At 40.6% G+C, this 15,808-nt stretch overlaps 1 protein-coding gene across 1 annotated transcript in view; it reads right to left on the bottom strand.

Annotated features, from left to right (window-relative positions):
• Positions 1 to 15,284, bottom strand: part of LOC144525797 (inactive dipeptidyl peptidase 10-like) — a 90,907-nt gene extending 75,623 nt beyond the window's left edge. Inside the window, exons 1-3 of the mRNA XM_078262862.1 lie at positions 14,755 to 15,284; positions 14,151 to 14,254; positions 13,173 to 13,492 (exon numbers count right to left, since the gene is read on the bottom strand). Coding sequence (XP_078118988.1) covers positions 13,173 to 13,492; positions 14,151 to 14,254; positions 14,755 to 15,284 — 954 coding nt within the window. The remainder of the gene's footprint in view (positions 1 to 13,172; positions 13,493 to 14,150; positions 14,255 to 14,754) is intronic.
• Between the last annotated feature and the right edge of the window lie 524 nt (positions 15,285 to 15,808).

The following is a 15,808-nucleotide window of genomic DNA, read 5'->3' on the forward strand; positions in this document are numbered from 1 at the left end:
TGTCCAGTCAGCAGTCTTCCCCATGATTGTGTAACCTACAGAAATAGACTGAGAGACCATTTAAAGGCCTTTGCAGGTGTTTTGAGTTAATCAGCTGATTAGAGTGTGGCACCAGGTGTCTTCAATATTGAACCTTTTCACAATATTCAAATTTTCTGAGATACTGAATTTGGGGTTTTCATTAGTTGTCAGTTCTAATCATCAAAATTAAAAGAAATAAACACTTGAAATATATCAGTCTGTGTGGAATGAATGTATACATTATACAAGTTTCACTTTTTGAATGGAATTACTGAAATAAATCAACTTTTTCATGATATTCTAATTATATGACCAGCACCTGTATATCCGAATCGGTAAAGGTTCTATTGCCACAATAAGTACACTTATGTGGAATTTGCCTTGGTGATAGGTGCACACACACATAAACAGACAAACATATTAAACGTTAATATAAAATAAACAATAAATACAGAAAACCCAAACAAATATGAACATACAAAGTAACTGCTGCATAAGAAAAAGGCTAAAAAAAAATAATTAAAAAAACATGCCAATGTTCCTTCATTATAAACACACACAATGTAGTTTATTTAGACTCAGGCCCACACACACCGTCCTGCTGCTGGAAATATGTTTATTAATCCACCAAATTTATTTCTGTTGTTTTTGCACATCTTTGCACATACGCACACATCTCCCTCATAACTTTTGCATATACACAACACACTTAGAGAACGCACTTTCACACTACACATACAAATATATATGAATACGCATCCTCCCCTATTAATAATTCCATAACCCAATTAACTCTAGATCAACTACTGTATAACACATCCAACTCATAACTTCTTTGCTGTTTTGTCAATCATTTTGTTTGTTTTGTCCTGTTGTTGTGTGTTAATTTACAAACCATTGACAAATCTTACGTCTGTCTAATCTACTCTGCCATCTTGTTGTGTTCTGTCAAATAGGACTAGTAAAAAGGTTACTTTACCCCTGCTAAAAACTGCAGTGCCCGGCATTCAGGAAATGTTCTTAGTGTCCATGTCGGTGTCTAAGTGATGAACTGAAAGATGTCGTGGACAAAGTCTACATGTGATCAGCTTTGTCAGTTATTATCTTTCTGAAACTGTAATGGACCCAATCACAATGTTGGTTTCCTAAACTTTGGAAAACTCCTGCGTCCCATACATAATATTATAATATTTAATGGTGCTGAGCAAACGGGGACGAGAAACAACTGGATAAACTCTCATCTCCATCTAAAATTTATGTTTATGGACTTCATATGTCACTTTGACTAACGTTAGCTTGGAGAGCTAATTTAGCTGTTGGGCCACAGACTAAAGGAAATGACACCACCCAAACTAGCAGTCAGTCTAGATTTGGTTTATCAAAGACGCTAGCAGAGCAAAACTTTATAGTAAATGAAGTCCCAGAACCCAGAGATTTTTGTGACATCACGGTAACTTGGTCTATACATTGTCTTCAAGAGAGCAAGTTCTGAACTGCAGCTGACCACCTTTGCATTCTGAAAATTGTATCTGATAGAAGATGTCATTTTTCACATTGGTAAGTTAGGCCCAACAGAGCTATTGGAACACTTTGTGGAAAAAAAGACTTGAATGATCTGTGTTGTACTAAGAGACTGGAGATTTACTGTAACTTGCCAGAACAGTGGCCTGCTTCATTCACACTAGAGTGTTTGTGTGGTTGCAGCTGCCTTTAAAAAAAAAAAACAGTTTGACTGTCTGACACCAATTTGTAATAAAGAAATATTTTGGTTTAATAGACCAAAGTTGTTGTATTTAAACAGCTTGAATTCAAAAGATGCTTGCTTTATTTCAGTAAAGTTGATTATATCAAGTATCTGAGTAAATCACGTGGTATATTTAATAGACGTAATTTCAGCCCCAGGCACTGTCCATAGGAATTTACAATCTAAAAAGGCTGGCTCAGAATGAGGTGGAGTGGTTTTGGTTTGCATGCCTCTCTTCACACAGATTCATCATCAGTCAGTCATGTTAGAAAAGACACAAAACCTCTATTTATATATAGGGCTGTCAAAATAACGCGTTCATTTCGATTAATTAATCTGAGAAAAAATAACGTGTTAAAAAAACAACAACCGATTAATCCATTCCATATTGAGGTTTGACCCAGAGCCGTTCTAGCCACCATTGGACTGTAAAATGAAGGAGGGAGACGAGAATGTTCTGCCTGGATCATTAATTGGAACATTTACTTGTAAAAATCTTCTTCCTGCCAACCCTGGCTACCGAAATCTGGTGCCACTGATATGTCTGCGCTTCTCTCTGAAGGCGATAGAGGCAACACAAACACCGCTGCACATGATGTTAACACAACATTAGTTAACACTATACTCGACAGCAGCTAACGTTAGCCTACCGCTAGCAGGTAGCTGGATTAAACACGGTTAAAATGCTGACAGCTAACGCTAAACGGTGTAAAGTGTGACTGTGTTTTACTGTAGAGGATTCAACACCGGGATGTAACAATCTGCAGCTGCCGTCGGAGAAACGACACAGATGGTGCGTTCAATGAAACTGGTAAACTACAGACTCGTGGTGCATTTGAAGTTATTGAAAATGTCCTTTTCCCATCTGGTGGTTGTTTTTGTCATTCAACAGCTATTTAATAGTGAAATAAGTTATTGTTATACATTATTATTATTAAATCATTTAACTTTGACCATATGGCCTTGGCAATAAACAAGCCGTTCTTTAATGTCACCAACTGTTGTTTAGTACCCTTTCTTTTCTTTTTTTAATTTCTTAAAGTATCGGTTCAGGCACCATTAATTTCAATTAATTAATCAGAGTATGTAATTAATTAGATTATATTTTTTAATCGATTGACAGCCCTATTTATATAGTTATCTACAGCAGATTTAAAAAAATAAAAAATAATAATCATGGTAAAGTTTTCTAGCCCACCGGCCACTATTTGCTGTACATGATACCGTATATTAATACTGTAAAAAAAGAAACTTCAACTTCAGATGTGACATTTTCACCTCTCTTGAATTATCCAAAAGAAGTAACTGTGTTCCAAGTTTTTATTACTGAGTCTAGATAACAAGTGAAAAGTCCCAGGGCTGTTCTTCAGTAGGGTAGAGTATATCTGAACCATTTCAACCCAGAATGGAGCCCCGGAAGCAGGAGATACAGGAGGAATGCACCACATTAGCGCTGAAGGCTCCGAGCATGGTTGAAGTGCTGCTTGCTCTCCACGTTCTGAGAGCGTTATCGAGCTGGCACAGCCTGTTTCATAAAGTAGTGGGTGGTTTTGTGTGTGTGTGTGTGTGTGTCTGTCAGTTTTTTTTCTTTCTTCATTTCATTGTCCTTCTTTCCTGGTATAGTGATGGTTGTTTTATGTATTCCAGTCAATCTCAATACATGCAAGTTTGCAATTAAGATTCTGCAGAGATGTGACTCAGACTCATAAAAGTCATAAATCTGTTGAATTTAGAATCAACTTGACAAAAAGGCTTGCAACTCTTTACAACTTAGGGCCCTATTTTAACGATCTAAGTGCACGGCGTGAAGCGCATGGCGCAGTTGCGTTTAGGGCGTGTCCAAATTCCCTTTTAAAAGCCAGGCATGTTTGTACCTTGGCGCATTGCTATTATGATGGCGGATTTTCTAAGCAGGAAGGAGAGAAGAAACTGGTCTGCTCGTGCGTGAAGTGAAAGCGTGCAAGCAGATCATATCTTAATACTAGTGCTGTCAAACTTAAAATATTTAATTAATTAATTAATGTCATAGTTAACTCGCAATTAATCGCAATTAATATATATAAAACTAGAACTTGAAACTATTTCAACTATTAAATTTTGATTTACTTGTGACTAATGGTGGAATTTAACTAAGTACATTAAGAACAGTATTTTTATACATTCTGGGAAAGGGGGGGGGGAAACCGCTCTGGGTTGTTTGCATTTCTTCAAACCAATCACAATCGTCTTGGGTGGCGCGAAGCTCTGGACGCAGCGACGGTGGCTCTGCTAAATGGTCTCAGGAAATAACTTGTATTGGTGGAACATTTGCACCACGCAAAAGAAAACCCCACATACGATATTAAATGAAGCTAACTGTTGACACAATACAGTAACATGATCTATTTAAATTAGCTGATACATGGTTAGACCATTAGCTCTTACCAGTGTCTCTCCGTGTGTACTTTGTCCACAGCAATCCCACCAATCGGTCCCAAAACGTCCCAGTTAGAGAGCAAATGTCATAAACATATTCTTTGTAAATCTTTACAATCATTCCCCCAAAGAACCAAGCAGGCCTGCCTTATTGCAAAATCCAAATTTCCTTAAAAACCTGCCATTTTCAGTGTGTAGCTTGTTAGCTCGAAGTTTGTTGTTGTTGTTTTCCGAAGAGAACCGAGACAGTGGCAACACACAGAGTGAGGGACATCTGGCACGTCAGGAAATTATCCTGGAAATGTACTTCCATTGATCCAGACTACTAGTTACTTTACCAATATAGTGAAAATTTAATTCACGTTACCTGGTCAATTTTTCTGTATTGAGTCCTTTAACTTTAAGTTATACCACATTTGTCGATACATACAGGTACATACTATTACATTATTTTTGTTCAGTAACATTTTCATTGCAGGACTTTTACTTGTAATGGAGTATTTTTACAGTGTGGTGTTACTTTTACTTAAGTATGGATAATTCTTCCACCACTACTTGTGACTTGCCAAACAATGATTGTGTCCTACCTTTGCCATGCAGTAGTACTAATTATAACTGCCATGGGCCGGTGTCCAATAGTCCTCACTTACCACTGTGTTTCACGGTGAACCATCCAGAACATTAAGGAAAGAAAACTCTCAGCCAGATTTAATGAATTAATCTGACGGGTTATTACAATGTGAGTTGTCATGCACAGACAGGTTCTCCAGACTCATTTGCAGAGGTGAGTGGAGCCAAATTGAGGTCAGAGAAAAGGTAGTGATGTTATCAGCCAATTCGTCTCCTTTCAATAGGCTTTTAATTAAAAGAAAGAAAAGTCAGGTAAAGGTAGCCTTCCCATCTTGGATACTTGCTGAAACAGGAAAGGACTGCCATTTCACTGAAAGGCAATTCATTGGTTTATCTGCAGTATTACAATTAGTACAATTTGCCTTGTGAAAATAATGTTAGACAGACATTTTATCAGTAGGGATTTTGACAGGCGGTTGGATCAATATAGTTTCCTTTTCCTGGTTCTGTACAGCCCAGGTGCATTGTGGTACATTAGTGTAAGAATTTTTCAGCCTGCAGTATAACGAGTCTTAAAATCCAGCGTCAAAGTCCAAATGAAGTGCGTTGTTTTACTCATTACTTGTTCCAAATCTTTGAGGGTTCCCTGTGAGTTATGGTTACATTTGTGTTTCTTACAAGATTGATGAAATCCCTGAAAGTTTGTGAATTTGAGTGAAAATCTGTTGTGTGTCACATAACAATCACGGCAAACTTTCAACCTTTGGCTGACCATCTTAACCCTTAATTGTCGTCTACCATGTATACACTGTCCACATACTGTAAAACTGAATAATAAGCAGTGACTATACACCAGCTACTCTCATGTCCCCCCACCTTTTCCCACAACCATGCTGTGGTGTATGTTTACTATGAGAACATACTCTAGCTTTGGAATAATGGGTCAGGTTAATACCCTTGCTCCAGATGTTGGAGAGAATCATTTTTACCTCAGACATTCAGGTCTCTCTAGCTAAGTTTCCATCCAATTGTCAATTGAATTATCTAAAGTTCGGTAAAAAAAAACTCATCCGAATAAAGCTGGTGAAAGTGTGTTTCCATCCAACGGCTTTAAAGCGAATAAAAACCTGTGCGTAATGACATCACATGCTGTTTTGCGATCAAATTGGTCGAATTGATTTTAGACATCTTAAGGTGTTTCCATTCATTTTTGCACTGAATCGGACAACATTCAAGCAAACATTTGCAAGACAAAATGGATCGTGCCATCTACCAACAAATGATCAATATTGCACAAGTTGTAATAGTGCTTATGTGCCAGCTGATAGCGACATATCAAGCTATAATAAGAAAACGACGCTATCAACACATTGCTATGATGATGCAGATGCACGTAAATGCCCGACGACAACAGAGGCGGCCTGTGGTGTGGGGACAGCGCTCCAAACAGTTCTGGGAGATTGTGGTTCAGAGACACTTCACGGAAACCCTTTGGTTGAAGCATTTTCGGATGACCAAGACAACATTTGACCTGTTGTGTAATTTTTTTTGACCCGTCCCTTTCCCCATATGTCGCAAGCTATCGCCCTCCGGTTCCAACTGAGAAGCCTATCGCCATTGCGCTCTACAAACTGGCTCCATGCGCAGAGTACAGAGTGGTAGGTGAAACGTTTGGAGTCAGGAAAACCACCGTGCACCGGTGTGTTTACGCCGTGTGCAATGCCATAAGAACGAGTATATATCTTGCTGCGTAACTCCAGAGCGCACCTTGTGACACAGGTGTATGGCGCAATAGACGGGACTCACGTCCCAATTAGACCCCCTGCTGAAGGCTACAGGGATGTTGTCAATAGAAAGGGCTGGCCATCAATCGTACTACAGGCTGTGGTAGACGACCGTTGCATCATAAGGGACATTTGTGTCGGCACTCCCGGTAGTGCGTCTCCTTGTTCGTCCACTTACATCTGTCTTTGTTGACACCCGCCATGTGTGCAAACAGAGGATGGAAACACAGCTTCTGACTTTGAAAATGTCACCTAGGGCAGACACACAATTTATCAGCTTACCAACAACCGAAGAGTCATTTCAACCTTCAGCAATGACAACATAGTACAGCATACAACATTTTAGTCTTTGAAATAATGTTCATATATTGTTTAACCCTCTTCTTTGGTGGTGGTTGAGTCAGTCCATTTAAAGATAATAGAAAGAAATGTTGGGACTAAACCAAGTATCCAGTGGGATCCCACAATGCAAAACTAAATCAAATCACACGTATGGGTACCTGGCTGTAGCTAAGGATTGTTTTCACTGTAATCTGCTACTATTTAATTTGATCATTTGGTCCACAGGATGTAGGAGGTAGTGAGGAATCCCTGTTTCCCGTGGCCCAGGATTGCAGGATTGTCAGTCCAAAGAATTGAAACATAACATGTTTGTCATAGAAGTCTTAGAACACTATTCACACATGAGGGTTGAAGCCAGAGAAGGTTTGGCATTTTTGATTTAATAAATGATGATTAATCAACCATTAAAAGTAGTTGCAGATCTGTTTTCTGCCGATAGATTGGTCGACTAACTAAAGTATTTCAGCTCACATTTTCTTTAGTAACACGTACATGCATTTTAACTGACTGATGCTGAAGCGCTGTGCTACCATTTCCCTTTTTCTTTATATTGTTGTTAATGTGCAGTGCGTTGTTCATGCTGTGCTATGTTTCTGTTTATATTTCAAATTATATATATATTTAAAAAAAAATATATATATTTTCCACATTTTAAACATTTTCATGTTTTTTTCAAGCTTTGGTATTAAAAACAGATTGCTTCATTTGAAGAGTGAGAACACTATTACAAAACAACAGATTCTCACTCCCATCTCGTAAAATACGGACGCTTGGTCAGGTGCCTTTGTCGTTGTTATTGACGCTAAAAGTCTCCTTTAGCGTCATACCTAAACGCGTCGTGGGTGGGCTTATAGGGCTTACGTTTCCATGACATGTGGGAAGAACGGGACGTTTGGGTTTAGGAAAAGAATAACGGTTGAATTGAAAGCGAAGGTTGGGTTTAGGAAACGTGACACGCGGCACACGATCCCCGGTCTCCTGGGTGAAAGTCCTTTCATACTACTCGCTACCGTAGTCACTCTTAGTGCTATTTCATCTTCAAACCCCGTGTAGCTGCTGCTCTCCCTGGTGCGTTCTACAAACACGCTGAAGGGCACTTTCTTCGTCGCTTCAGACGCTGTCCAAACGTCGTTTGTAAAAGTAATTGCTGAAAATGATTTTTCCAGGAGAAACATGAAACATGTCCTCCCTAAATAACACTGAACTAACTAACAAAGAGACCGTCTTCCCAGGAAGAATGCCACTACAAGTCATTTGTTCATTTAGCAACTTCAACGCATATTTACGTTTATAGTGGCGGCGTCCTCTAGTGGCCAAAGTAATGGTGGTGGATGGCTCAAACCAACACAGGACTTTAACCAAGGAGACCGGGGTTTGAGACCCATTTGAAAATAAAAGTAAATGGCCGGGTTTTTGTTACTTTACAGAACAAACGGAACTGTCACATGCTGCGTCACATGTTTAACCAGTGAAGTAATGTTACATTTGTATGGATTTTAACCCAAACACAATCTTTTTCTAAACTTAACTAAGTAGTTTTTGTGCCTAAACCAGACCATTTCTCAACATTAACGTGTTTAAAACCGCAACCACTACGTTCTCTGGTTGAGTTATGAGGATGGAAAACGCTCATGTGGGATGTATTTCCTGCCACCTGTAGTTTATCTGTGGGTCGTAATAAAGGGTAGGAATATACAACCTTTATTGTTGTATGTTTTGGAGGACTTCTTCTTCTTTTTGTTGTGTGATGGCAATGAAACTCTATCAGAACCAATCTAGCGTTCCACAAACACAATGAGGTTGTAACCATATTGTCCGCTGGTGTGTTAGCTGGCATATATCTTGTCTCTCCTCACCACCTGCTGTCATGAGAGGCATAATATTATATAAGGTAGGATACTGTATCTGACAGGGAGGAAAAGGATGCACCGCCACCTCGCCATGCGGCACATCTCATTACTGTGGCCACCCTGTCAACATCGGGATTATAATTAATCTTCTTTGAGACAGTGGGCTGTCTGGCTGACAGGCTAAATGATTGGGGCGGTAGGGAGGGTGGATAACAATGTCATGCAATGTGGCATTAAAGTGGGATTCAATAGAGGTTAATAGCACGCTGAGGAAATAGTGAATGTTGGACCTAAAGAGCAGAGCAACAACAAGGCACGCAGTGGTTGGAGTGCAAAGGGCATTCCATGAGTTTGAAAGTATTAACCATTCTGCAATGGCACACAGTACATCAACATCTTGGTTATATATAAATTAGAGATGGGTACTGTTACTGGTTCCAGACTGGTCAGTTGCTAAGTACCGATTAGCACCTGGACAAACGATACTGCTATCAGTTATGTCACGCCGCCGGGCGCCCGTTGCGTCTAATCATCTGAGAATGATATTTAAACTAAAATGTGTTAGGCTACACAACAAGTAGCTACAGTAATTCCTTTGAGGAATAACTCAGTGCATATGTGTAGAGAGAGAGAGAGAGAGAGAGAGAGAGAGAGACTGTACAGTTTAGGCTATTTGTTGGTGAATAAATGCTAAAACCTAAGTTCCAACTGCTGCCTTCAGTGAAGGGGGTTAACCCCAATGTTAGCAAAAAGCTAAAGCGGTCCAGGCTCACTAAAGGGTGGGCTGACCTTGAAGGTGGACCTGATATTCTCATTTTAGTGACAAGCTGCTCCTCCCAGTTTTCCTAAGGACCATCTTAAGCTGTTGTGAAAACCAGATAAAACTAATTTGGTATTGCTTATGGTTGTTAGACCAGGCATTTGTAGCAATTACTCCTCCCTCATTATAAATGCACGGAACTCAGGAGACAATGTAACTCATTTCGTCAAAAGTAAACGTCTTCATTTTTTGCACCAAATTATAGTTAGTAACGATAAGAGTTTCGATAAGTATCGGTATTGATAACAAATATTCGTATCAATATCGATAAAACGATTCCCACCCCTCACCATGGTTAAGCAATTTAATTTAATGTAAAGCAAGTTTAAATCTGCCTCTAGTGACTCACCACTGTTGAGGTGTTGAGAGGTTTTCAATCTTTTAAAAAAAGTGTTGTCATGGCAACCCACTCATTTGATTTAACCCTTGGAAAGAGCAAAATCAAACTGTGAAAAAATAAGTGTTTTTTTTTTTCAAGGTTGACAGGAAGACAACACAGGGGTTAAATATTAAATAAAACCAGCTTCAGTCTCCCCAGACAATTTTAGCCCAATAACAGCTGTTTTAATCAACATTATCATGATTTATATGTATTTCTTTTAATGTTATTATTTCGGTCTATTTCGGCCAGGGAAGCTGGGTTGTTTTTTTGTTTATTTATATTTTTAAAACTATAACGCTACATCTATCAACATTTATTTAGATGTTATCATGGTATTAATTTCTTTATTTTAATAATATTTCGGTCTTATTACCGGTGAAATATTACAGTATGCTGTAATACAGAACATTACGATATGATCCGAGCTAGATGCATTCAAAGCTGATATCCCACAATGCAATGCGGCCATTCATTCACAGAATCGGGCAGCGATCAGCGGGTTTTTAACGCCAGTATCGCTTCTATATATATATATATATACTCAGTGTTTTTATCACCAGCAACAACACATTGCTCAGCTTTGTTCCAGTAAGTTATACACCGTAATAAAACGTTTAAAAACATCCGCAGAAGTGACGTAGTAATTACCGCTCCTCATCTGTGAAAGAATGTTGCACATGAGAATTTACACCTTAAAATACCAATAATGAAAAAAATAGTGTTTTATGCTAAGCACTTTGATTTGCCTTATATATACTATATAAAAAACCTACAGTTGAGTGTTTAGAAATACAACCTAATGGCTTGTTTGACTAATTTGCATTTGTTTTGACTTGTACTGTTGTGAAAAACAAACTATGTACAAAGAGAAGCATTTTTTATTTTATTTTCCATACATAGTTATTTAAAAACGCAATTTTCTAATTTGCTCCTATAGGCACCTTTGGCTGGAAGGCCCGTGTTCAAAGTGTGTATTATCATTTAGTGCAGGCACTCACGGTGAATCAGAGGGTTTATGTTATACAAAGCTGCATTACAGAGCATATTAATATGACTGTCATGAAGGTTGTGGAGAGGAATAGAAACCAGTCTCTCCAGACAAGCACAGATATCGTCTGCAACATGGTCTCTATGATGTGTAAAAATGAAAACGTTGTCGTAGGACTATAGCAAACACATTGTTGGAAAGGTCTCAACCTGGACTGTAACATATGTCAGTCTGAAGAGGATACATTACTCCTGCTTTGAGATATTGACTGTTATAGAAAGCTCTGGACCTCAGCTGTCATGTAGATATGGTTTTCAAAGTTTAACCACTGTAAGCACTGTCAAATATGGTAATTAAGCTATTTTCACCTATTTAACGATTATATTTTTAAAATCTGATGACACCAGTGTGTTCCCCATCCCAAAAAACCCCAGGGTGTATCCAAAATTATACACTACCAACTTCTAATTATGAGAAATATACCAATATATTTAAAAACTACAACTCCCATAAGAGATGCCACAGAAGCTGTTACAAAGCTTGTGTATTTGTAGTTCTTCTGGGGAGGGTGGGGGGACATGTTCGACTCCTGTGTTTCTGCTGTCGGCCGTGGCTGCTGGCTCCATTCCATTTCAGATTGCCGCCGCCCGCCGGCCGGCCAAGCCCGCAATACATGAGACAAATACATGAAACTGTATTTTATTATTATTAATATCTTCATTGTTTACATCCTCAAATGCAACGTTAGACAAAAACATCAATATTAAGAATATTATGTATTTTTATCATCTTATCCGCTGAGCGGGACGTACTGCGTATACACTTCCGGAGTATTCCGCGGATTCGTTTAAACGTTATTACGGTGCATAAACTTACTGGAACAAAGCTGAGCAACGTGTTGTTGCTGCTGACAAAGCCACTGACTGTGTATATATATATATATATATATATATATATATATGTATATATATATGTGTATATATGTACATTGAAGCAATACTGTCGTTAAAAACCCGCTCATCACTGTCCGATTCTGTGAATGAATGGCCGCATTATATTTTTATTATTATATTATATTTTAATAAAGTGTTTTTTCTTTCGTCTATATCGGAAGGTGAGGGATTAACATGAATGTCTATCTGACGGACCCCCTCATCGAAAAATAACGCAACGGGTACCTGACCATGCGTCATACATTTGACGAGTAGGGAGTGAGACTTGGATTTGTTTCCAAGTCTCACATTTTGATTGTTGGATCAATTCACCAAATCGATTGTAACTCTTTTTGAGCTCATCAGTTTATTGCATTGCAAAACAGCCTGAAGAAAAACAATTTATTCCACCAGTAATGGCATGCATGCATGCATGCGTATAATGTGATTTATTCTGCACAACTCATATCCACTGATGCTTTCAGGCTGTTTGACAGAAACAAAACAGGCTGTTGAATGAAATGTTTGAACTACAGTGCAGTCTCCTTTAAAGAGCCACATGCATGAAAGTCTGTATAGACTAAAACTTTGTCAAGCCAACAAACAGAAATATTAGGTCCTTACCTTGTAAATAAACACTGTTTGGCGTTCAAACATTGTTCCACTTTATGGATTTCAGACATTGTACACAAGCCTAATGCGCATGCCCACAGTAAGTCAGTTAATGGGGTTGTTGTTATGTCTAATTCATTCCTACAGTGAATGACCATTTTTCTTCTGCTTGTAAGTCCATTTTGAGTGGGCTGTCTCATTTCTGGAACAGTATGTATGACAAAAATGATCTAGGATCAAAAATTGACTTATTATCCAAGTGCATCTCAATTTGAACTGAAACCACTACTCTAAGCATGAAAGCACAGTGGGGAAGACACTCTTACACAGAGCAGAACATCTATCAGTGAGGAGAATAGAAACAGGAAGGTGCAGCAGGTTTGGTGGGCCACTGTGGCAACCAATGGGTGGATGATAAGAATCCCACTACTACTCAAGACCAGAACAGATACTGCCAACCTAGTCTTGCACTGCTAAACCTTCCTCCACAGTCCTCGGAGGGGGGTCTAGCTAGTCCACACAGCATTCCGTGATAGGAGAAAACACGCTCTGGTTTATTGGCATTTCTTTAAACCAATCACAATCGTCTTGGGCGGCACTAAGCGCCGGATGGAGCAACAGTGCCTCTGCGAATTTGCCTCAGAAAGGAACTTGTTTTGGTGGAACATGTGTACGTTCAAAAGTTGTTTTAGTTGTGCAACAGAAAACTCACCACTGTCATGTCATCAGTAAACTTTATATGATTGGTGTTAAAACGGGCACAGCAGTCATGGATGAGCAGGCTGAACAGCAGGGGGCTCAAGACACAGCCTTGAGGTGACCCTGTGCTCACCAAGATGGTTTTCAAAGTGCGTCTGTCCACCCTGACTCTCTGCTGTCTCTGCGACGGGAAGTTAAGGGTCCAGCTGCATGTGCCAGAGTCCACCCCCAGACACCTCAGCTTTTCCACTAACTGTTGTGGAATGATAGTGTTAAATGCTGAGCTGAAGTCAATGAAGAGGAGCCTGGCATAGGTGTTTTTTCCCTCCAGGTCTGACAAGGTGAGATGGAGTGCAGTGGAGATGGCGTCTTTGCCGAGCAGTTAGCTCTGTATGCAAACTGCAGCACGTCTAAATCTACAGGGAGATGGTCCTTGATGTGCTGCAGGACAAGCCGCTCAAAACATTTCATGGCTATAGGTGTAAGAGCCACGGGGCGGAAGTCATTTAAGCAGATCGGGTTTGGCTTTTTAGGCACAGCAATGATGGTGGCGCTTGTAAGGCAGGTGGGCACCAGACCTTGAATGAGCGAGATGTTGAAGATACTGCAAATATATCTTTGAGTTGCTCAGCACACCCCTTCACCACACGTCCAGGCATGTTGTCAGGCCCAGCAGCCTTCTGTGGTTTGACGCTGGCAAAGACTTTATTTATCTGGATGGCTGTCACCTTGAATACCTGCTCATTGGCTGATGGTGAGGGTACCTATGCCTTGTTGCTGCTATTCACCACCGTGCATAAAAGTCATCGTCTATCAGGAAGTGTGCGGTCCTTATGACTGACCTGTGGGGGGGAGGGGTTATAGTCCGTCATTGTGTTAAAACCTTGCCACAGACGCTGTGAGTCTTTTTATTATCCATGAAGTAGCTGTTAAGGTTCTGCCCATACAGCCTCTTTGCTTCCCTGATGCCCCGGGACAGATTTTGTCTTGCCTGCCTGTATGCTGTCATGTCCCCAGATTTGAAGACAGTGTTCCCGGGCCTTCAACAGGGAGCGGACCTCTCCAGTCAGCCAGGGTTTTTCATCTGCGTGCTTCCTGATGGTTTTAAGAACAATCACATCATCTATACATTTGTTTATGTAGCCGATTACAGACTCAGTGTATTCTTGTAGATCTATTGTGCCATCTTTCATTGCTGCCTCCCTAAAAATCTCCCACTGTGTGTTCTCAAAGCAGTCTTGCGCTCGATGGTGTTTTTTGCCCCCAACGGCTCCTTCCAGGCAGCGCTGCGACCGCTGCCTCCAAGGCACCTAACCCTAACCTTCACCCGCGGCAGCGAAGAAGGAATCAGGGTAAGCCGTCTGCAGCTGGCTGATGTTGTGGTACAGTTCACTCATAGCCTCATTTACGTTGGATGCTTGGTGGAACATAAACTGCTACAATGATGACTGCCGTCAGCTCGCGCAGCAGGTAAAAGGTTCGACATTTCACCACCATGTAATCAATGAACAGTGAGCAGTGAGTGGAGACCACTTTAGTGTCCTGACACCACAGGTTGTTTGTGAACACCGCCAGTCCTCCCCCCTTCAGTTTACCTGAGGCAGCAGTCCTGTCCGCCCGGTGGAGAGTTAGCCCATCCAGTTGAATTAGGAGTGTTATCATTCAGCCAAGTCTCGGTAAATACTGAGACACAGCAGTCTCTCACACTACCCTGGGAAGCTCTCCAGAGTCTGATATAGTCCATTTTGCTATTGAGGGAGCGTACATTAGTCAGTATGATTGTGGGGACCGCCGGCCTGTGTGGATTGGTCAGCCTAGCATATACTCCCCCTCGCTTACCCTGCTTCCGCGTCCTCTCACACCGCTGCCGTGGTCTTTTCCTAGCCTTTAAAAAGGCCATAGGTGTTTGGTCTACGCTACATTGTAGTCTTAGCTCGCTTAGCACACACAGCCAGTGGTTCTTCTCAGAGTGAAAGTCTTTTTTGCGAATGTCCAGGAGAAATTGACGGTGATAGGCATATGTCCTCTTAGCTCCACTCAAAGACACAGACATAGACGCAGACATACACACAGGTACCGCACTGCTGCTGGGAGAGGCTGCCGCAGGCATTGGCTGGGCCGCCATGTTGTCTGCAGCTCGTCCTCATATCTAAACAACATAAGTCGATTTCCAAGGACTCCCAAGACGACCCATACGACCGTTGTATTAACTGCTGCACGGTGGTGGTTCTATGTCACCACGATCATGTGACCATTCTACTTAATGTAAGGGGGCGGTTTTAAACATGCAGTAAACATTAAACGAAACTAGTTAGCTAGCTGTCTGGATTTACCCTGCAGAGAACTGAGGAGCAGTTAACCATAGTCCTCATAAATCCACCGGAGTTTAGAACGTCAACAAAGAAAATGGAAGGTGACGGACATCCAGCTGAAATGAGGGACATCCGCGGAATTTCCGGCAGCACCTGAACAATCCCGGAAGTGGAACTTCGTCAATATAGACTACTGCCAACCCAACTTGAAGTCACAGTTCTCACCTGAAAGGACACACCTCAAGATCTTTGCTGGTACAAAATAAGAATTGAGTGGTGTATGACATCACATGCAACAGCAATGGAGAACAATACATCTGTGAAACAGCACAATTCA

The sequence above is a fragment of the Sander vitreus genome, chromosome 11 (assembly GCF_031162955.1).
Source record: "Sander vitreus isolate 19-12246 chromosome 11, sanVit1, whole genome shotgun sequence".
NCBI lineage: Eukaryota > Metazoa > Chordata > Actinopteri > Perciformes > Percidae > Sander > Sander vitreus.